At 39.8% G+C, this 23673-nt stretch overlaps 1 protein-coding gene across 4 annotated transcripts in view; it reads right to left on the bottom strand.

Annotated features, from left to right (window-relative positions):
• The window catches only part of cdkal1 (CDK5 regulatory subunit associated protein 1 like 1), a 259064-nt gene that overhangs the window by 133341 nt on the left and 102050 nt on the right, over positions 1–23673 (bottom strand). For all 4 annotated transcript variants that reach the window (XM_023963815.1, XM_023963816.1, XM_023963817.1 and 1 more), the window contains one exon: positions 13067–13170. In XM_023963815.1, the coding sequence (XP_023819583.1) occupies positions 13067–13170 (104 nt within the window). The remainder of the gene's footprint in view (positions 1–13066; positions 13171–23673) is intronic.

Genomic DNA, 23673 nt, shown 5'->3' with positions numbered 1-23673 from the left:
GCGTGTTAAAATAACTTGTAGGTCATAAAAAAAGTGTGTTCTTTAGTGTTTCAAAGGTAATAGATTATCATATATATGGCTATAGTTTATTTTCTGCAACGGTTAACCCTTGTGCTATCTTAGATGACCCCACCCTTACATTGACGTGTTCTCCCTACCATGACAAAGGTGGATAAAGGTGGAAAGATTTCATGTAATCCATGGACACCAGTGAAGATCACAAATCATTGAAGAAAAAAAGTTCAGAGCATTGTCTAGTGGGTCTAGATGACCCAACTCCCAATGTTAAAGTGCCTAGGACAGCACAAGGGGTTAAGAAAAACATGATATTAATATTGATATTAAAAGTGTTACCGGTGGTGTTTCAGTTATTGTTATGCCTTTTTTAGCCAAAAGACCAAAAAGAAAGTTGTTTTTTAGGACAAAATTTCTACAGAGTGGCAGTAGTTTATTGGCGTTATGAGCAGGGCTGTTGGTGCAGAGCCTCCCAACCCTATTTCAGATATTTTAACCCTGTAAAACCCAGTACATCAAATAATTGACAGAAAATCTGTGTGTGTGTGGGGGGGGGGATGTAAGAAGATTTTTTTTTAATCTTTAGATGAAACCCACACTGAAACATTTTTTGATATATAACATTTGCATGATAATCAAATATTTTTGATTATGATACATTGGGAGATTTGGTAAGTTTTTGGTCACAACAATTTTAGTTTACAATGCTAAAACATTGACATGAGTGTTCAGGGAAAAACATTTTTTACCCAATGTCTCAAATTTAATACACATTTTTAATGTCTTTTTTTGCAATAGAATAGCTAATATTTTTTGCATTCTTTCAACACAGCAAGTACTCATGTAAAAAAGTTATGTAAAAGAGTTATTTTCACCATAAATCTTAAAAATTAGCTAAACTTTTGTCCGCCAAAAATGTTCTTCAGATTTCATGGAGGCAGCTATTTTGAAATAAGTTGAAAAAGCCCCTCTACTGCCCCTAGTGGAACGATAATTTACTACAGGGCAAAAAAGTTTGGATTATGATATTGAGATTGGTGTCTCAGAAATAAACGTGTTAAATATGATACGATTTAACACAGGTTAATTGTAAAATGCAGTCAGGTCACTGCATATTATACTTCTGGACTCAAAGACCCAATGATGTTCAGATTCTGTAGACATGGCCAAACCACCACCACCATTCTGTATTTGGTTGTTTTAGTGTATTTGGTTTTCACCAAACAAGTGGCAGGACATCCAATATATAATATAATGATTGGTTAATATTAACTTGTCAGCCTTACAGACAGGAGGGGATCTTGGGAAAAAAAAGGATCGGCTACAGAGGAAGAAGTGTGTTTTTACCTTTATACAAGTATACTCCATAAATGTCCACAAAGTAAAATGATCCTATTGAATGTAAACGGAAGGTTTCTCTTTCATGGCTTTGCCAGGAAACTCAAAGTAATAAAACCTTTTAAAAAGAATACAAATTAAGCCCATTAATCTCATTCTCTGCATTTCAAGTCTGGACTTCAAAGCACTTCAGGATCTCAGCAACTTGGGAGTTTTTCCTCCTGTTTCTTTTTGCTCTTGTGTGTGCTCTGCACCTCATGAGTCATTTTGAATTTGTAGTCTACAAATAAAATTGTTGTTTCAATTCAGTTTAATTGCTAAAGGCGTCACAACTTAAAGTTTGTCAATAACCTCTTCAGAAAGAAGAGTGCGGTCCACTCCTTTCTTTTTAAAAGGGCACTGACTCATCACATATTTTAAAAAAACTTGATAGAATTAAGAAAAGAAAAAACAAGTTAAAACAAACAACTGGGTAAATAAAGGATTAAGTTCACAGAGCAAAGTTAAGGTGCTCACTTCAATTTAGATTATAAATTCAAAGGCTTTTAGGTCAACAGTCCAGCCTGACCCAGATGTTAATTGAATAAGTCCAGTTGCTTTATTTTTGGTTGTTTATCTCCTTATGCTTTTTTTTAATTAGAAAATATATGCATTTTGTAGGCTTCAAAAAAGTGTTAGTCAGTTTCCAATCTTCTGTGTCTAACATCAAGAAGTAGTTTTCTACAATAAACTGTACAGATGTGCCCTGTGCTCAGGCTGGAAAGGTAAACAGATTTGTGTTTTTGTGAGAACTAAAAAAACAAATGTGAGTTTGAGGATTTGGGGTATAATCGTTTTAAAAGACTCAAATCATCTCTCGGTATGTTTGTGAGCCTGAAAATGTGTTTGCGTGAAGCAATCCAGACAATAACAAGGCTCGGGAGCTGATCACACGGTCCCGGAGTTAATCTAAATCTCATACTGCCACCTATTGATCTGCTGGGGAACTTCTGGACCCCCAACCCACACACACACAAACACGCATACACACGCATACAGCATTGTGCAACAGCAAAAATATAGAAACTGCCTCTGATGGGGTGAGGAGACCAAAAAGGAGAAAAAGACTAAACTGGGAGGCAAAGCAGAAGAAGTAGTGCTGAACATCAGAGAAGAAAAAGACAAATGATTCAATGATGGCAGGAAATTAAAGTACAAAGGATCAGTTTAAAGTTACGCTAACTTTTAAATATCTTTTTATCAAAGAATCAGCTGTTTTAATGTCCTAAGTTTGTTACATTTCTTGGTTTTTTAGTGCTTGACACCAAAGCAGAAAAGAAGTGTCAAAAAATGCAGGTGGGGGGTAAATTTCCCCCCATATAAGCACAAAACTAACAGACTAAAGGGCAGTTTGCCCTTAAAGGACGCAGGAGCAGCAGACAGTTCGTGCGCATTGAGGCTAAATGATGGTAAAAAGATTTAAACTATTGTGATGAAGCAAAGTGGAACACAGAGAGGAGGGGTGTGGACAAGTTCACAGAGGACAGAGCAGATGGTGTCTGCTGGACTTACACAATAGTGCGCACACATTCACACGGGCGCACACAAACACAACACACTGGTGACATAATAACAGCATGCCAGGTGTGCAGTTGGTGGCCTGCAGTCTGGCATTGACTGTGAGCTGTGCATTTGTGTGTGTGTGTGCGCGTGTGTGTGTGCTCTCTTTGTATAAAGGGGCCCCCTATTCTCTACTGTCTGCTGCCAGCTTGGCACTAAATCACAGGGCAAGACAGCACACACGCACAAATACACACACACACAACCCCGTGTTGTCCTTTGTCGAGCCACAGAAGAAAACTAAAAGATGTCAAACTAGAATACAGAGCAGGACATCACGTATGGCAGTAGTTTAGTTGGACTTTAAGTGCTAAATGTGGATCAAAAACTGAGACAAGAAAAGAACTCCCCTCCTCTTTTATTTAAAGTCTCAGAGCTTTTTAACTTGTCAAATAGAGAGCACTCACAAGGACACACACACACACACACACACAACATCTTGACCATACATAATGAGTGGAGGGTGAATGGTGGTAGAGGTTGCAGCCGGGGCGCCCCAACCTTTCCTGAAGACCCCGCCTCAGGAAACATGTGCACACTCACCAGCTGAAGCTGCTGCTACCGTTTTAAATCCTGATCATGTCATTATACACAAAGAATGTGCACTGGGATAAAAATCCAACTCACAAGGTGGATGTCCCACCAGTGTTGGGATTGTAACATTTACATTTGAAAATCTCTAAAAGGGGAGCAAATTGTCTACTCACAACCCGCCTGAACAATTTTAAGGCACGTTGTTTTCACATCCTTATCAGACTTTTTTTGTAGCAGGAATCAAATCCAGACACTTTTCTGTGTCTCCACCGTCACACAGCAGAGATGAATGAAGGAGTCATTGCAACATAATGAAAAAGCAGGAGATTTCCTTTTGGATTATTAAACGACATTTTGCTCCATCCTGGGCAGGCGGCTTATAATCCCTACTTGGAACTGTTTTGCTGTTGTGATGACATAAACGCTAAAGCATTTGATGATGTGATCTGAACTATTGTTGACTTAAAGAAGCTGAGAAAAACCAAGTCCAGTCTGTCTGTGGGATCCTGTTTTTCAGGATAAAGAACTTAAATTTGTCTACACATATGTGTGTTTGAACCTCAGCAGCTTTGTTTTTTCTAAAAAGATAAAGAAGATCTGTTATAAAAGCATTCCAAGCGCTCTTTTAATTATGATTATACTGTTTTTTTGGCCAACATAATAATTGGAAGAAAAAAAAAAGTTGTTTTTTCTAGGACATGGTTTCCTCAGAGTGGTAGCAGTTCATAAAAAAAGTTTTGGCTGGGACTGTTGGCGCAGAGCAACCCCGCCCCCTCTCCCCTCCCCATGGCCCCGTGGCCCGCCCTGTGTATTTTCTGTATTACAAATAAACTCTTTTTCAAAAGCAATTTTTTCGTCTGCTCCTGTTTCCCAATGATTTGAATACAGAAATACTCAAAAATGCAGTTTGAGCTTAATTTTCTTAACATATGTCTTTCATCGTGAGAGAAATGCCACAAAAACATGGCAAAAACACCCAAAACAAGTTTTTCATCTGAGTGGGTCCTTCAACGTCCCTTTTTTTTTAACTTATAATATTTCAGCACTTTGTCTCCCTTCAGTACCTTTCCTTTGAATCCTAAACAAATAGCTTCAATAGGTGAACTGAAAATGCTCCTTTTGTTTCCTACAGAACTGAACTTTCACGACATCGCCGCCTTCCCTCTTCTCTAGTGACGGCCAGTAGGCCCCATGGGGTTCACCGACCTTTCTTATGATCTAATTTAAGCTGCGATTCAAAGGCCATAAACTTTATTTGAACATCCAGCCTCAGTGATCTACTCAGCCACAGAGGATTAATGCCGTCAAACTTTGGTAGGACCATGTGTCACGTAACAGCAGCAGCAGAGGTAAAGCGAGGCTGACACCTGTCACAGATGTTGGAGCTAGCCCTACATACCCGTCTATCTGTGGCTATTTGTCGTGTGTCATCCTGCTGGAGCTGAGAAACTAGGCAGTGTCATTTCTGCTAATCTCTGTGTTCACCCCCGATGCCAGCAGTCACCTAAATATGGGGAAAAAAAGGAGGAAGATGTCTGAGGGCATTCATACGTATTTTTGCCTGCAGTGCATAAAAACATGAAGGAAATATGCTTTTGTGGCGTGAAACATGCCGTCAGCTTAGCGGCGCAAAAGAAGCAGACATGATGTTTGAATTCTGACCTCACTGCAAATTCAGATTTGAAATCATTCTTAGAGTTAAAACGATGCGGCGGGTTTGTTTTGCTTTCCGTTGTCAACTCCTGCTTAACAATTAAGGCTGAACTGAAAACAAGTCTGTTCACTGCCAGATTACAGGTTCTACCGTTTCTTTCTGACATGTTCAGTCAAACTGCATACCTCCGTCATGACAGCTGACAGGTTAAGGAAGAGCTTCAAGTGGTTTTCTGGAACCAGAATGAATTGGATCCTGTTTTTTTAGCGGGCCATTTCAAAAGCACACAACAGACAGGTTAAAGTCACAAGGTGTCGCCACAGCAAAAACACAGTCCTCTTTATGCAGACCGGACCGCTGCTTCTGTCTGACTGTCTCCTTGGCCGCCTTTTCTGTCTCTTTGGCAGAACCCCAGATATTTGCAGGTCAGTTACAGAAATAATTTAATGTGTTTGTACTGTAGCGGCTCCTTTTTTTTTTTACTTAACCTCTGTGTAATCAGACAATGACTTAGAGTTACGTTATTATCCAGGAAAAACGGACATTTGTGGGATTTTTATGTTGGGTGTCGTGAGGGTTGAGGGTATTCTGCGTATTGTATGACTTTGTTTCGAACAGTTTTAAGCCTGTAAAACACTTTGTGTTTCTGCTGTATGAGAATTGCTATATAAATAAAGTTTGATTTGTTTTGATTTTTTGTTTCCATTTATTGAAGACAAAGAGGGGCAAAACTACAGTTTGGCGCACAGGTGAAGCTATGGAAATTATGAAGACAACATTGGCAACAGTGTTGCTTCACTGAAAAAAGAAAAAAAAATGAAGCGGTAAAAACCGCACAACCTCCCATCACACATAAACATTCAAGATTTTTACCATTTATGGACTTCACAGGTCCAGAAGTGGTTGACTAAAACATCAGCCACAGTGCAATAAAATAAAAATGTACACAAAGTTATTCCAAAACAAGCCTAAACCAAGTTGTGATCCAAACTTTAATCAATATCAGTTCATACACAAAGAATGAGGGGAAAAATGTCTGACTTACAAACTGAGACGACATAAGGAAAGTCAAATGATTGGAGCAAAGAGCCATATTCTAAGCCGTGCATTTAGGAAGAAATATCCATTTACAGAGAGGCTGTTATACCACCTGAATGAGACCAATAGTGGAGAAAGTCCTGCAGAGATGAACCTAGCCCTTTTGGAAAACAGGTAAGTTCCCCATCAGATTACCCTCACTGGGTTCTTCCACCATTTTCTTAACTAACATTTAATTATAGTCAGAAATTCCACAATTTGCCTGACTCCAACCGTCAAATCCTGTGCCCGCTTATATTCTCACATGATCCAAAGTAAGATTTTTTTAGATTTGTGCTGACAAAAAGCTACACAGCAGTCCAACTCTGTTGACCCCAAAGTGTGGTCCTGGAATAAGAATCAAAGCAGCACTGGATTGAAATATACATTATGACACTGAGCAAGCTGATCCACTGCCAAAATATGGGCCATAACTAATTCAAAAGGTTGTCCAAAGGTCAACTAACAACCAAGGCAGTGTTCTGCATTCTTCAACAGATTTACTATAATATTTTACATCCAAAATGAGCGTTACGGATGCCAAAGCAGAGCCAAAATTATGCAAAAACTGCAATACAAACTTAACATTTTCTGTATGCAAGCACTTTTAAAGTGTGGTTACTAATGATGGAGCAGAGGAAACAAACAGACGAATGATATCCGTGTTAAACTGGAGTTACATTACTATAATCTATGCGCACCTCAATGAGGAATTAAATACATTCATTTTTATAAGTTTTTTTTTTTAACTCCCCAGTGCATTTTGTGATCCAAACACGTTCAACTACACATATGGATAGCTGGAGTCTTCACCCATGCACTCATGCACACCCACAACCTTGTCATTTTCAATGACATCCGCAGCTTCCATTACCTGCATGCATTAAATTAAAAAAAACTCTCTGATGTTAAGAATTATACATTCGTACTTTGAATAATTCAGATTACTTTAAAAGCTGAGCACTCGCACTCTCCTTTCCCAAACGCAATGTGAGCTATTTACCCCAAATCACATTTGAATAAACCCCATAAATCCTTCAAAGGGTCCCTCAGATAAACCAATCAACACCCCCAAACCCCACCAAACACACACAGGCTAATCAAAATGAGGAATTCAGAATTCCATATTATTCTTATTTCAAACAAGTCAGATAGTAAATCAAATTGCAGGATCCATCTGTAAAGACGAAGTTGAACTGACAAAAATGTAGCATAGCTGTCCTCCTATAACGTCATTTTAAACCCAACAAAAATATTTGATTGGGAAAACTGTTTGCCTTTTTATTCCTAAACGAGGGAGATGAATATTTGTTTAAGAGAGGAGAAATATATTACATTTGACAGACAAAATATCCATTAGATGGCCAGAAGTTGGAAGCCAATTTATTCCTGAGATGAAACCTGCTTATCACACTCACCGTTGTGTGTGTTTGCGTGCATTCCGCAGTGTGTAAGCATGAGAAACCATCTAAACTGGGTTGCCAGAGTCTCCAATAAAAAACAGAACTATTACGCTCAGGCTTTAGTGTGACTGAAAGGAGGTGAAGGTGGAACCAAATGTTTATCTCAACATCCATCTGCTTCAGTGTTATTTCAAGGCGTTTTATGTTATTATTGGAACATTGGACGGTCAGTTGTACAGCCGAATGCAAACCTGAGAGCAGAACTTTATATTTTTACTACAGCCTCACATTTATTTGGACTTAAACCCCATCTATGACCAAAAACAAATACATGTTCCCACTCTGTTTCCCTGAACTCTACAGGTCATATGAAGGTTTGTCTCAACTGCCCTTACAGCAGTGGTCCCCAACCATCGGGCCGCAGACCGGTCCGTGGTGGGTCATTTGGTACTGGGCAGCACAGAAATAATACATAACTTACTTTACTTCTGGTTTATTTATATCTGAATCTGAAAGATGTTTTATTTTGAAAAATTGCCCGATTCTCTGTTCCATCCGTCTGTCACCATTAATGCAGGCCAAGGCGCTCTTCTCGGTCACATGATAGGTTACCGCTAAAACAAAACCCAGGAGTTAGCAAAATGAGTAAAAAACAAACATCTTTGGAAAGTTTCTTTGCTGAGGGGAAAACGCCCAGCCAGGAGATGGAAGAAGAGCCTTCTACTTCCAAAAAAAGAAAGTTACATGTAATAGACAGTACTTCCTTTTTCCACCACGAGTGTGGGAAGGGGAGAGGATGATGAGACCTGTGCGATGTTCTATCCATGCCTGTCAAAATTAAAGCTTGGGGTTTGTGTTGTCACGTATTTGTTCTTCCTTTTGCATGGCGTTGCTACAGTAATCCTCCGCCAACATCTTAAAGGCCGATCCGTGAAATAGAAAAATGTGCAAAAAGGTTATGGAAAAAAAAAAGACTTTGTGTGACATCATACCGGGCCGTGGAGCTAAAAAGGTTGGGGACCACTGCCTTACATGGTGGATCGTCTTGGGGCAAACAATAGATGCACATTTCTTTCTATGGGCATGCTGCGGGCGACAGGACGTAGCGCAAACTTATACAACGTGCAAAGGTAAGTAAGGGTGAAGTAGGTGAGACTCAGGTGCATCATAGGGATTTTTATGTTTTATAATCCTCCCAAAATCCTGTGCATTGTGCAGGGAACTCATTGGTGCTGTTTAAGTGACAGCAGCCTGTCAGGTAGAATTTAGAAAATCGAACAGTCAGAGCAAAGTTTTTGAAGGCCACCTACAGACATCCTACGGCAGGCATGTCCAAAGTCCGGCCCGCGAGTTTAAAGTTTTGTTTTCATTAACCAGCGATGGAAGCACAGACGTGTCCAACACTGCTCATGTTTTTGAGAGGAGTGGACAATTTCTCTGTGCGCCCTGATGACGCACCAGACCACCAGCAGACGGAGCTCATTGAGCTGCAGTGTGGCGTGGAGTGACTCAGGCGACACCAACAGCTCCCTCTTGTCAACTTTTAGCGCCCGCTGGATAAAGGCAGCTTTCAACAGATCCCCAACATTCGCTAAGAAAACGCTGAGCTAGTTTAGTTCAACATAATTGTGTGAGAAAACAGTTTCTGTTATGAACTTTAATAAGAACTGCGTGAGGACAAGACTAAGGGACTCTCAGTTGTGGGACATCTTGTGCTTCAAAACAACAGTCTTTGAGATGGAATCAAGATCTCAATATCACAATCACATTAGTGCAGGGAAGTTATATGTTCACTCTTCTCTGGTAAATCAATTCTAAAATCACAATATTTCTGTGTCTTTGTGATTAAAACTACAGTGGTTTGTATTGAAAAAGATAAACATTTGTGTTAAGTTTTCCTACGCAAACAGTTATAATTTAGTGAGCATTTAATAGTGAATAATAACTCATAGGAACCCATATTTAATGTTGATTAATTGTTTTTTTCTCTTTATTTTATTTTCTAGTCTTCAAACCTCATTATAGCCGGTTTACTTTCACCAGTTTCACCTCACCAACTCTGGCTCTCTTTGCGAAAGGTTTGGGCCCCCCTGTCCTAAAGGCACTTATGTGTCGCCCCTCCCCCTCAGAGGGGGAGGGGCGACACACTGCACGCACCTCACTAACAACTAGAGTGTGGCAATATCAGCTGTACGTCACAAATCCAGGCATCTGATATTCCCCTCACAACACATCATACACTTACCACTGGCACGACAATGGTACGTTCCATTTTCATGACATCTCTTGAATTTGCCACACGAGCCTTAAGGGAACTCACTCCTATCTCGGACCGTCCTTGGGTCCGGACAACCCAGAAACCTGCAGCACCCGTATGGGTCAACCCCTGCATGGTTGCAGGTGGCTAAGGCATTAGTGACTGCAGGACAAAAGGCTTTAGAGAGGTAACGAGAGAAACCATCGTGATGTATGAGTTCACTTAACAAATAAGTTGGTCATATGTTTCCCCTGTTTGCAAATGGAAACCATCTTCCAATGGGTCTGACATCAAGAATTAACATCCTTCTATTGCAACTCCCCCCAAACACGTGTAAAGGCCATAAGTATTTCTCATTTCACTCAGATGAAGTCAATAAAAAAAGGAAAACAAGCATTTAAACACACACAGAGGTTCAAGCAGCTGGTGAGTTTGCCCTTGACTGCCCAGCCTGTGGCGGTGGCATGGATGCAGCTGTTTTAGAGGGCTCTGAGTGGGATTTAGAAAGACGTGTCCTTGTCAAGGGTATATTTCTTATTTTGGGCTTTTCTTTTTATTTTCTCCCTTTAAAGCTGAAACACTGTCCAGTCTGGCATAGCCATTGAAACTCGTATTTGTTATCAGGACAACTGTAATGATAAATGAAGAGTCCCAGCATGAAGCATGAGGCTTTTGGATTTTTTCTTTTTTTTTTTTGGCTGCACAGCAAAGCTCAGTGTTGCCCAGTCAAACATGTAAACATCTCAAATGCAACATCCAGTTAACAGTTTCTGACAGCCTCTGAAATGGCTTTATCCACTCATGGGTTCCTTTATTGTGCATCATGCTGCAATAAAAAGGATAATTCTGCCTTGAACTTAACTTTAAGAGATGTAAATAATATGTAAACAAAAATCCGTATTCAAATTAGCGTCCGTGGATTGTTGAGTGTTATGAAACTCCTGGTGGTTCGACTGAATTGATTTGTGCGGAAAATCCTTCAGAAATGATTCAAAAGGATTTCAGCTGATGACAATAAAAAGAATGGCCTCTGCAGTCAAACTTATGAGGAAAAGCTACCTTATCTTGTTCAATCAAGAGGGATTTAGACATGTGGTGAGAATAAACGACCAAATCTTTTGATGGTTAGTTTTAGCCTTGGAACAGGTGGTACTAAAGTTTTGTTAATGGTAATTCATTTGTATTAATTTATGAGCATTATCTGTAATATAAAAATGTTTTGATCCAAACCAAAGTTGAGTTTTTTTAATGCTAATGTTGGCGAAGAAAAGCATTAGTATGTGATGAAAATCCTGTGGAAATGACAAATGTGAAGATTAAATATGGAAAAAGAAAAGAGTTTTTAGAGGACAAAAATGCAGAAGACTGGAGATAAACTTCATAAATTAGTAAATACGTCAGTAAATAAACCCAAAATAACTAGCCTAAAAAAGTTGATAGATGACAAAATTGAAACCTGAACAGAAGACAGAAAAGGCAGAAAGACCTGACAGTGATTAAAAAAAATGATGTAGACAAAGGCAGAAAAATACTTTACAAAAAAAAAACAAGTCAGAACTGTTGGCGTAGAGTGAGCCCCCCTCTCCCACCCCTTCCCATCACCAATGACTGAGAGCTCTCTGTTTACACTCTGTCCCACTAGCTGAGAGCCCCCACAACCTCAAGCTAACTTTACCTTTAAAATAAAAATTGGGAGCAATACCACAGCTATCCTGCTGTACCGTTGCCATAGATTCCAGCTCGGACGAGGAAAACAAAGACGTATATGGATCTATTTGTCTACATATGCTAAAAACACAAAAAAAAACAATTTTCCTGGCAGTGGGTCTTTAAGACTGAAGATGTCATCGGCAACACCTCGGTAACACACACTTTTTGACATACCGTAACTCTAAGATTTTGATGTGGAGAAAAGCGGCTTTTCATATTAACTTTGAACCAACATGCAAAACACATCTCTAACTTTAAATGCAGCATAATGACACAATTTGATTTAAGTTGGTAATGTAACACCCTACTGTATGTAAAGTGTTGCAGATCAGCAAAGGCTGCCTTTCTCTGCTTCAGAATCTGCTGGAATTCCATTGATTGCTTTAAACAGTTGAAGAGTTACAGCAGTGGAACGAATGTCAACACTAAAGCTTAAGCTGTGGTGTTAAAAGGGTTAAAGCATTAACTCTACACCCATAAGAAAAAAGGATTCCTCTACATTATCAGCTTTCCCTCATGCCAAATTGGTTGGTTGAGGGCCTCATCAGAGCCTTTTTTGTCCACAATACAGCTGAGGTTAATGCTTCATGTCAACAATGACCAGACTGCTCTCTGCCAAACGGCGCAATCTTCAGTGCAGTGTTGGAGGAATTATGTAGCCTGAAGAGGTTAACAAACACCTCATTATAGCCGGTTTACTTTAACCAGGAAGCTGGGGGTCACATCCGCCACTAAAGGGTGGAAGTCATCATGTTTCCCACCACTCCCAAACTTAAATAAATAATTAAGTTTTACAGTAAATGTGGGTTAAAACTGATGTATTTAGAGAACACTTTAAGTATCATGAAAGTACAAAGTAGAGCTCCAGCTCAATTATGTCTGATGTTCACAATCCTTTTCTAAAACTCAACCCTTCAAGAGGATTGCTACGGAAACCATTTTTTCTGCTCGAGTCCATTGCTACAACATATGCTGAGGAAATGCTGCTAAAGCATTTAACTCCCCCCAGTTTATTGTTCAATGCACAAGTTCTAAAACTGGTGATACAGTAACCCTTTTTTTTTTAAAAAAAGGTCACTGGCCCTTTTGGTTATCAGAGTGCAAAGTTGCCCTTGACTGACCCGCTTGGGGCTGTGAAAGAGGCGCGGCCTGCCGTGCAGTTGGGGATTCTGAGAGTGCGCTTTTAAAGAACAGATGCTGGGGCACGACAGCTGTTCCTCTGGCCTAAACTGGAGCCAATTGGCTGAAGTCTCCAAACAAGAACAAAAACATCAACATGTGTTATTAAAACCCTCCCCTCTTAATAGGACACACTGAAACTACACAGAATGAAAACACAGAAATTCATATTCACCTCTCCATTTAGATCATACATTCACATTGAGCAGATTTAGGTTTGAAATATCGGTTTATTTTTGTTTTAAGGGACATAGCCATCAACACTATATTGTAAGAGGATTAGAAAAGCGATGCACTCACCTTGAAAAGACTGCCTCACTCTCTTCACAAGCTCCTCTATGGGATAGCTGGCCAGATCTCCTCGAGCATGTTTAGTCTTGCAGTATGTGCACGCGTTCAGACACCTACACCAGCAGGAGCAGACAGACGGGGAGATCAGAAAAAAGATGCACAGATGCGAAAAACTCGTCTACTAACTACAAAAAAAAAAAAAAACAGATGCACCAGCCTCTCCATTTTTGGAGGCATTAAATCAGGTTCCGTCTGGCTTTGGCCTAATGTTTCTACAGAATTTCTGACTGAGCACATATCATTTATAAAACAATACAGAATTAACTAAAAACAGCTTTTGTGAAAAAGTTGAAAAAAAAATGATCTCTGTCTGGCTAAAACAAAAGCATCAGAAAATAAAAAGTCAAAAATGCTCCTTCTATTAAACTGCTTCTTCCAGACACAACAGCTGCTTTTAGAGAGAGGAGCAGCAAAAAGCAATGCATTCAAAAACAATGTTTTTGTTTTCTACAAGCAAAGACGCATAATTCCAACACGCAGTGGAAAGAAGGGAGCAAGACAACGAAGCAGAAAACAGGAATAAGTACAAGTTTTTCTTTTTTTTTCATTTTCTTCAACCAAATGCCCATAATGATGGAGTTGAAGCCGACTGAAAGTAAGAAGTATTTTTTTGCTGTTGTGTAAATAAACTACCACTGAATGGTAGACGAAACACATTGTTAAGCTTCTGGTTGTTTTCTTGCCTGCGGGAAAACTAAATAAGATTCTGACAGATGCACAAGGATAAAAACGCTTACTCTCATTGTGGAATAATAACTATACAATGTTTTATTCAGACTTCAATTTTTCATAGAGTAAAAAGAAACTTTTCCTCCATGTTTCCAATCAAACATCTATGCAGACCGACCTAAAATCCCAGCAGTTGCCTGCAGAGAGAAATACAGAGTGACGGTGTCTTTAAGTGCAGATTGATGCTCTGGCTAACTTCTGTTGACTAATGTCTGTTCAAAACTCACCATTTCATACAACAGTACCATCTATCAACAAAGTACTTTTCATTTCAGTCTGGTGTAAAAAAAACATTTTTTTTATAAGCTTCTAATTTAAAACTAGTTTCAAAGGGGTTTATGAACTATAAATCAGTGAGGTGTGAGGCTGGAATACTGTCAATTTATTGTCATTTCTGCAAGAAGAAAAAAACGATAAAAATTGGAGCCAGGTCAGTTCACAAAGGAACCACCAGGGTGATTTTATTGTTAAACCACTGTGTTGTGTATTGTATTGGTGACTATGGGTTTTGATTGAGATGGTACCATTTGAATCCTCAGTTATCCAACAGCCACTTTAGAAACTATTTGTCATTTCCATTTGGTTTTTTTAAAGAGGGACATCAGTGATGTCATATGAAGCAGTATTGACAACAACCACAGAGCTAAAGACAAATGAAAAAAGCTTCAAACAGGCAAATTAGGACTAAAAGTCCTAAATGAGGTTCCACTGTGGTCTCTGTAGGTTTGGCATCTGACAAGAATAGCTATTTCTCAACTTTAATGTGTCTATGTGTGCAGAGGGCTAGCTCAAATATTAGCGCAGGTCTTTAGGAGTTAAACATATATGGTATTGTAATCTCTGTCAGGTAGCTTATGCACTCTATATGCTGTTGTGAGGGAGAACTAAGACTATTCCAGGAAACTAACAAACTAACAAATGGATGTATGAGCCACACATATCATTCTTAAAAGGTGTATTGATTGACAATGTTCTCCTGATTTTCTAGAAATTCCTAGTCATGTGACATCTGCTGATGGGCAGCTTTATGCTGCATAATTTGGACCAATGAGAGAATTCTTTAAGAAAGAGAATAGACATAACAGACTAAAAACAGATCAAACCCAGGAAGACATTTTAGAGAAAATGACTTCTCTGAAAGTACATACAAGGTATAATTCCTATATTTAATGTAATGTGCAGTATGCTTTTAGCAGTTTCAGAAAGATAAATGGTGTCTTTTTTTTACAGTTCTCAGTAAAACAGCAAAGCAAAATATCATCACAAATATCGACCACTTTTCATTACGGCAAGCCATTGTGCAGAGACGCTGTCTTTTTCTAAGAATTTTATCATTTTCTAAGAAACCAACTGTTTCGGGATCTCACAACCAGCTGAGAGTTGGCAGATTTGGTCTTTATGTATTGATAAGGCTGCATGTTTAACAGCAGGTTCCACTCAGGAGGAAGCCTGACTGTTCTCTGGCTCCGACCTCACCAACCCCATATCCCTTTACCCACAGTTCCCCTGTGATGTGACTACAGTTTCCTCTTGGATTTGGTCAAACAACCTAAGTTTCACTTCCAACTACATTAAGAAACACTAAAAAGCTCTACCTCTTGATGCCTGTCCATCAACAGTTAGGTAGGGGTGAGACTGTGAGGTTGCTAGAGATGCTAGCCAAAGATCCCTGAAAACCAGATAATAACAAGTTTGGGAAATTCAAGACACATAAATAAGTTAGGAGAAAGTTCCAGAGCTGTGGATGAGCCACACCACTCCCCCGCTGTGTTCAGAAACACAACAAAAAATCGAATTTCGTGTTAACCCCAAGTCTAATGAAGAGTTTCGAGATTGCACAACTCGAGTTTGGACGTCCTTGAACATAACTTAGCTAATAAAAGAGGACGCGTTGATTTGTTTTGTCCACTATTTAAAAACTTCACACTTCACTAGAGACTGAAAAGTGAATTTATAGTTGCAGCTCCGTTTGAAGGGCAGCATCAGAGGCCAAGGCGTACTCCAGCTCCTCTGCAGGCACGACGGGCGACCATGTACGGGTCGGCAAACAAAGACACTTTTATTTGAAGCGTTCACAAAGACGCTGCAGCTCGACTTCAGTGAAGCTCCTCCAGCTGCTCCACGCAATGGTCAAGGGCCTCGACTCACTACATCAGATAAAAGATGCGGGGCAGATTAACAACCAGCTACAGCTGTGAAAGAAACCACTGGCCCTCATCCCCACCTGCAGCGGCTTCGACACACACACTGTTATGAAGGCGATCAGTCAAAAGACATGTATAAAGAGAAAAAGAAATCTGAAGAGGTAACTGCCTCTGGAAAAAAAAACAGATGATTGTGAAACAATGAAGGACTCAGAAGTAGTAATATTACTTAAAAAAAAAATAAAGTTGGTGATCTTATTTTCTCAGAACCGCTTCTTTTTTGCGGCGGAAAAAAAAGATAACAGAATCAAAACACAAGGAGTCAAACCAGTTTTCATTTTCACTTTTATTCAACTCCATACCTTTCCTACTGATTTATCTGCAGCTCCATCTCTGAAATACGCCTTGCAATACAACCAAAATGACAGGAGCATCCCTAATGTCACAAATCATCAAACACTGGAGAAGAAAAAGACACCGGGCTATCTATCCAACCCCCCCACCACCCCCTGCCCGCTCCTGGGGTATTGCTTATCCTGGCTGAGGGCACTAAAGATGGTAGCTGGGTCACAGGACCTTGCTGTGGAGAAAACACAGACAGATGGGACCCCATGTGCATGCATGCGCACAAATACACACACTCGCGCACGCGTGCACACACAAAACACACACCACCAGGGGGTCCATCCATCTTAATGTGATCAGGCCCAGCTGAGTGGATCACACCAACATTAATCTCAAGAGACAGTCAGTGGCTTGGGTGTCTGCGTGTGTGCGTTTGCATCAATTATATGCCTGTGTAAGCAAACTGCTGCATAGCATTTGTCGAGGATTGCAACAATGCATTAGCAGTTTCGACTTTTCTATTGAACCCACTACAAGTCAGCGGAGTCAGACTGACGTAAGGGGGGGTCGTTTTCCTGACACACACTTTGGTCTTCTAGTTCTGTCAACTTCAGTTGGGTTGGATGAGAAAATAACAGCTTACGCCTTAGTATGGTTGTCCAGACGTGTGGAAGGTCGTAGAATGGAGCAGCTTGCAGTTTGCAGTTCCCCCAAGGTTCGTGCAGCCACCTTAAGGCGGATAATAAAAATGCAACGTACCATTGTTGTGCATGTGGGAGGTGAATCATGAAATATTTGTCAGGATGTAAAGTAAATTGCAAACACATGGCGTAAGAGTGATGCTGTACATACGGTGCCCTTTATGGCACACCTACAGACTTATTGATTGAGGGCAAATGCCGCATGCACGATTTGTGCAGTCGATAAGTAAGTGTCTGTAGGATGCCCACACAATCTACACTCTGATTGTCTAATTTACTAATTCCTAACGCAATGAGTGTACAAGGGGCATGCAAGAAGCACACACTAGTGATGGATAGATGAGGCCTCGTGAATCGTTTCGGCACGTTGCCCAAACTGTGTTGATACTGTGTCACTACTGTGTCACTTAATACTGACTCCTGCTGGACCAAAAAGGTCATTGCAGGCAACCAAGTTAAGAAACTTGTCATTGTAGTTCCTCATTCTTCTGTCTCGCTCTGTAATGCCCCAGCATTGGGGAAGTGATTTTTAGTTTGACAGTTCTGCAGAACAAATGCCACATTTAACCTCCAAAACATATAACAATTCATTTCAAATGAGAGTCTGTTTGAAATTGAATTGTATTCTGCTGGATCAAGTGGAAACCAAGAGGAACAGGAGAAACAAAAAGCCAAAAACCCTATTTAAAGTATTGAATAATTTAACAAATTAACTAATTAAAACACCACATTCAACACCTGTAGGAAAGATTCAGTAAAAGAAAACGTCAAACACAGGTGGGCGGGGAAAACGGGGGCGCATGAGTGCGAGAATTTTTCAACAGCTAAAAGCTGGGCGCGCATCCAAAGCACCAATAATTGTTATATCTCCAACTCTGTTAAACTCCCCGCTGGACTGATTTAGCACCCAAGGGACAGTAATGTAACTAAAAACATCCGGTAATTTTTCAAAATAAAATCTCTTCAAAAAAAAAGATTGCTTAGAGCACATGTCTTTGTCATGTGCTTTATTGATACTTAAGGATTCTTAATTCTGTCTGATAAAAGTGAACAACTCAAGGCAAAGCGGGCCAAATGTGGCCCACCATGTCATTATATGTGGCCCGCAAGGCTATAAAAGTTTTTAATTTCCTACAATAAAAAATAAAAATTGCTGTGTATTTATTCATTTCTAGGGGGAATTGGACTTCAAATATCGGATTGGGCAACTATACATGAGGACTTAAACACTGTCCATGTAACCTAACCTAACAAAACAAATGTAAAAGGATTTATGCTAGAGTAACAAGCAAACATATGTTTTCTATGCAACTGTAATCATCACTTTAAAAAGTTATAATAAATAAATAAATGAGTTATTTAACATTAGTGAGTAGTCAGGTTTATTTTTCATTACATTTATTTACATGTATAAGTTATATCTGGCCCGTTGAGGACAACCACTATGATTATGTGGCCCTTGTGGGTACCGGATGTTCTCGGGTTGCCGGATGTTCTCGGGGTCCTTCGACCAATGATGACGTCACACTATTTGATTGGCTGTAAGTTGCCACGACCAATGAGTTGACGTAGCTAAATTTTTTTTAAAACTTTATTGACACTTGCGGTATCATGCATTAACAATGACATTAACGTTAACAACGAACAATAACAATGTAATGAATATTGCTTCGAAGATCAGTCACCATTGCCAAACATAACATATTAACATACAAAAAATAAAGAATAGAGGGGGAAAAAGAAACAATGAACATAACACAAATAAATAAAAACATAAGTAAAATAAAATAAAGGAACATAGAAAAAATCTAAATAGTCTAATACTAGTTAAGTTAGGGGTACTCGTGAAGTTTGTATTTCTGTTAAAAGTTATAAAAAGTGGTTTGGTCTTCAAAACTTGACCTCACCAAGATGGCGGTGCTCTCCTCCCATGAGGAACCACGTGATGTCTCCTCTAGTGATATAACTCATTGGTAGGACCCTGAAGGACCCCGAGAACATCCGGCAACCCGAGAACATCCGGTACCCACACCCTCACAGTTTGACACCCCTGGCTTAGAGACTCATAATAAAACTAACTAAAACCCGCCAAATTGACGTGAAAACAGCCCAAATCAAATATTTGCCATAAAATCAAAATCAAATCCACCCAATTGGGTGGAAAACCGCTTAATCTGGCAACACGGCTTCCTTGTTTGGCTCATCTGTGACACACGCATATATTTTAGATCACTGATCTGCATTTGCCATGTTGATTTCTAAAATAGTTATGTCTATTTTTACATAGTAATTAAGTAGTTCATCTTTGTCATGTGCTTTATTGATACTTAAGGATTCTTAATTCTGTCTGATAAAAGTGAAGAACCGGATAATGATAAATCATGTGATAAAATGGTTACGGTAGAACAGGGGTGGGATTATATAAGTTCCCTTCCTTCCACTCCCTTTCAAGCAATATTTAATTTAATGTCTAATTATCCTAAGTTTGATACGTCATTGTATGAATGTATAACTGATATTTTTATTGATTTTGTGCATTATTCTTACTTTAATGCTTGAAATAAACCATTTAAAAAAATCAAAAACACACCGACACAGTGGCTGTATCGGTCACGTGACTTCTCTTGAACCGACACCGGGTTTCACTTCATGAGTTGGACTCGTGAGCCGACGCGTCGGTGTTGCCAGACCCATCACTAGCACACACTTATCACTTAAACAGCACTAACGGGCCCTTTGGGCAATGTGCAGGATTAAAGAAAAACATGTCCGATGTGCCAGCGTCTGACCTACTTCATCCTTACTTACCCTCATGTGCTGTCTCAGTGTTTACTGCGACCCAGCGCACACAGCATGGCCGTAGAAAAAGGTGCATGAACATTTTCACTCAAAAATTCACCAAGTGGTCTACGACCTTGATATTTTGTTTGGGCCTCCAGCGTGTCCCACAAAGGTTTGCCCATTTTTCACCCACAGATAGCCTGTAGCCTTATCCCATAAGGGCAGTTGTAACTAATTCCTGTCTTCTACTGGTCTGTCTGTGATGCGTTTGTGATGCGTTTCCGTTACGTTATGCTGACACAAAACAATAGAATGTTCATTAATCAGCTGGACTGTTTACATCGCCTCTGTCATGTCTCACATCTGTCCCTCCGCAATGTAAGCTTTACGCAGGAGTTTTATTTCCAGTCCAAGCATCCGTTTTGCGAACCAAAAGCCAGAAAAACAGGAAGCAGGTTCTGGTTTCAAAATCAAAACCTCTGCAGTACTTTCAAAATAAAAGTTAATTTTATATTTGAGGTGACGTGCCCACGCAACTGCGGATTACACTGTCGTCCATTTTCGCCATGGATGGTGATAGCTTACTTTTGAAAGTACAAAAACATAATTTATGCCACAAAATATGAATTTTACAAGGACTTGCCGAGGAAGGAGAGGCCATGGGGCCCGACATCCAAAGGTTTGGAGGTTGTCGTTAGGTAGGTCTTTTGTTTCAATTTCTTGGCACGAGGGTGGCAGAACAAACCACTCCTCCAGGAGCCAGGGGCCAGGGGGGACGGACTGACGCAATGCAGGGGAGATGCACCGCGGGTGGATCAATGTAAATCAGGCGTAAGCCTCACCTTAATAGTACAAGTCATGAACGTTTCAAACCTATCAAGATAGAAAATATGCCGAAGTGCCGCAAAGACAGCTGAATCTTCCACCTCCTCATCAGCCTCTGGATTTCCTCTTCCTTGTGTTTCTACTCAGTCCAATCAATTTCCTGCTCGTTAATTAAACCAAAGAAGTGGGTGCTGTACCTGACAACGGGGTAATTCATTAATGTGTTACTATGAAAAAGGCTGCCTCCCTAGAGTGTGTGAGTATGTACATTAATTATAAATCCAAAGAGTGTGGTGTCGAAGAAGCCTTTAAACGAAACAAAGGAAAACTCGGAGGTTTCTCTGTACATCTGTAAATCTCTCACACACACATATATACAGAATAAAGTTACTTTGCAGAGGCTTAGCATGCAGCATTTTAAAGAAACACACTGGGAGTACGTTGGTCAAAAGTAATTTTTCTGTATGATAAGAAGTTAGTGACTACACATTAATTAAATGAGATGTTCTATGAATAAACAAATTAAGTCTTTAGTGCATTGGAATACAAGCACCAGTGTGTTCGGGGGGGCCTTCATTGTGCCAGCTTAAAATGTAATTATGGAAACAAAGCTTAGGCTGAGCAGGAAGTCGAACAGCGCAACCTCTAATGCAAGATTATTCTTCACTGTCACTGTTGAGACTGTGGAGTGGGTGAAGTGGGCATAGGAACAAACAATATTGGAATTACTCTTATTAATAGACAGAACAATGCCTGCAGTCTTTAAGTTCGCTGTAAGTGTCATCTCAAAGTCAAAGTGGAGGTGGCACAACAACAGAGTCAACAAACAAAGAAAGATGACACAGTGCAGGAAAGACTTATTAGCGGTCATGAATAGAAGGTGATTTGTAATTCAGAAAAAGCTCAGCAGTTAAATCCAAAGCAAATTCTGTGTTTGGTTAAAGTGCACACCAAAGATCCAGATAAAAACCTAACTTATAAATGTTTAACTGTAATGTGGATTTTGGGATAGATCTCTTTGATAATGGCTTAGCTTTTTCCGTTATGAGTCTGGACTCATTCAAATAAGCCCTAATCCATAAAGTACGACTTTTCCAACTTAAAAAAACGTTTATCACTAGTTATTTTTTTAAACTTTTTGCTGTTTATTTATATCCATTCTGGACTAATGGTGGCAAAGGCACAATAAGTGTCACATTAAGTGAGACAAAAGGATCAGAGATCCTTCGGTCGTCAGATGTTTGCAGAAGACGCCTCCATGATAGGACGGATCACTGGCGGGGGACGAGGCAGCATACTGGAGGGAGGTGGCCATTCTGGTGACATGGTGTAAGGATGACAACCTCACCCTCAACACAGACATGACAGAAGATGATAGTGGACGTTAGGAAGGAGAGGAACCCTCATCAGCTGCTGCTTCTCCGGGGTCTGGAGGTGGAGAGGGTGAGCAGCTTTAAACCAGGACCTCACCTGGAACCTTAACACCACCCAGCTGGAGAAGAAAGCTCATCAATGGCTGTACTTCCTGTGGAAGATCCTCAGCAGCTTCTACAGCTGCGTTGTTGAGTTCATCCTAACAGTGTGGTACGGCAGCTCTACCGCCATGGACCGCAAACGCCTGCAGAGAGTGCTGAAGACTGCATCCAAGATCACCAGGACTCCTTTGCCCTCGCTGCAGAGCATCTACAAGCGCAGGGTCCACAGGAGAGCTGCCTCCATCATCGAGGACCACACCCACCCACATCGAGGTCTGTTCCCTCTCCTCCCCTCGGGACGAAGATCCAGGAGTGTGAAGTGCAGGACTACCACTCACTGCACATCTTTGCACATACTCTTTGATTATTATTAGTGTTCTTACACCTTAATATTCAACAACATCCAAGTGTATCACACTGTTTAGCTCACAAAAGTCTCTTTGGCACAGTCATTCTCAGCTGAGGGTGCACAACAGCTGATTTGTATATAGGTTTAGTCATTTACTTCATGGTTAAACTTTATTTTGGTATGAATGTTTCAGATATCCTGTAAATATCCTAATCTATCTTTTTATTCAGCCTAAAACCTAATGACATTCAGAGCAAACAACAAAGTAAGCATCTCATAGTACAGGGAAACCTGTTTCCTTACTGTACATAAGACGATAAATCCTTTTTGAATCCTTGAAAGAGATAAGGCCATCAGTCAGAGCATTCGCAGTAGCTCTTTAGAAGCGTTAGCCATGTTAGCGTATTCACATTCTCTGCAAGTCCTAACCTTGTTTGCAACACATAAAAAACCCACGGATACCACTAAAACAAACATTACTGTGACTATGCCAACTCCCAACCATGTCAGTAACACAAAAAACCATAGTCTGATACTGAAACATGTTAGTAACAGAGTTTGCAAGTTGTAGAAACAAAAACAAAAAAATGGACATTTTAATAAAGCTCAGTGTGCCTCTCAAAACCGCTTTAATATCAGTAAACACAACCAGAATGAATCCATATATATGTAAGGTGGTCTGGATTATAAGACGCACTGTTGTTTTTTTTGATAAAGATTAGGGCTTTTAAGTGCGCCTTATAGTGCAGAAAATACATGTTTTTAAAATCATGTCAGCTATTATTTTTTTACATTGAGTTAATTGCAGGTCAGACGTCATTGTGTTTAAAGGATAGAGCTTTTTTCATTTTTTCAGACTATGTGACACTGTTAGCATAGTTCGTGTGTTGTAAGTAACAAGGCTAGCAATAAAAAACAAATTTTAGCCAAGCACAGACGTCTACTTTAAGACTGTTTTCACTTTGCCAAAAGTCAACTTTTATATTTTGTTTAACTGTTCACCTGTTAAAACTCTAGGAAAACCCAATAGAAGAAATGACAACTACATATAGATAACTTCTAAACTTTCTGCCAAAGCAAGTTCATCTGCATCAAATTTAAATAAGCATTTTAATGATGCCCAAAAAACATGGAACATCCAAATAGGGGAGTTAAAAAAAAATCCAAACTATTTATTGAATTGAATCTAAGAAAAACAAGTTTTATT

The sequence above is a fragment of the Oryzias latipes genome, chromosome 16 (assembly GCF_002234675.1).
Source record: "Oryzias latipes chromosome 16, ASM223467v1".
In the NCBI taxonomy this organism is placed as follows: domain Eukaryota; kingdom Metazoa; phylum Chordata; class Actinopteri; order Beloniformes; family Adrianichthyidae; genus Oryzias; species Oryzias latipes.
Note: the sequence above shows the minus strand (reverse complement) of the source record. Positions and strands in the feature narration are given on the sequence as shown.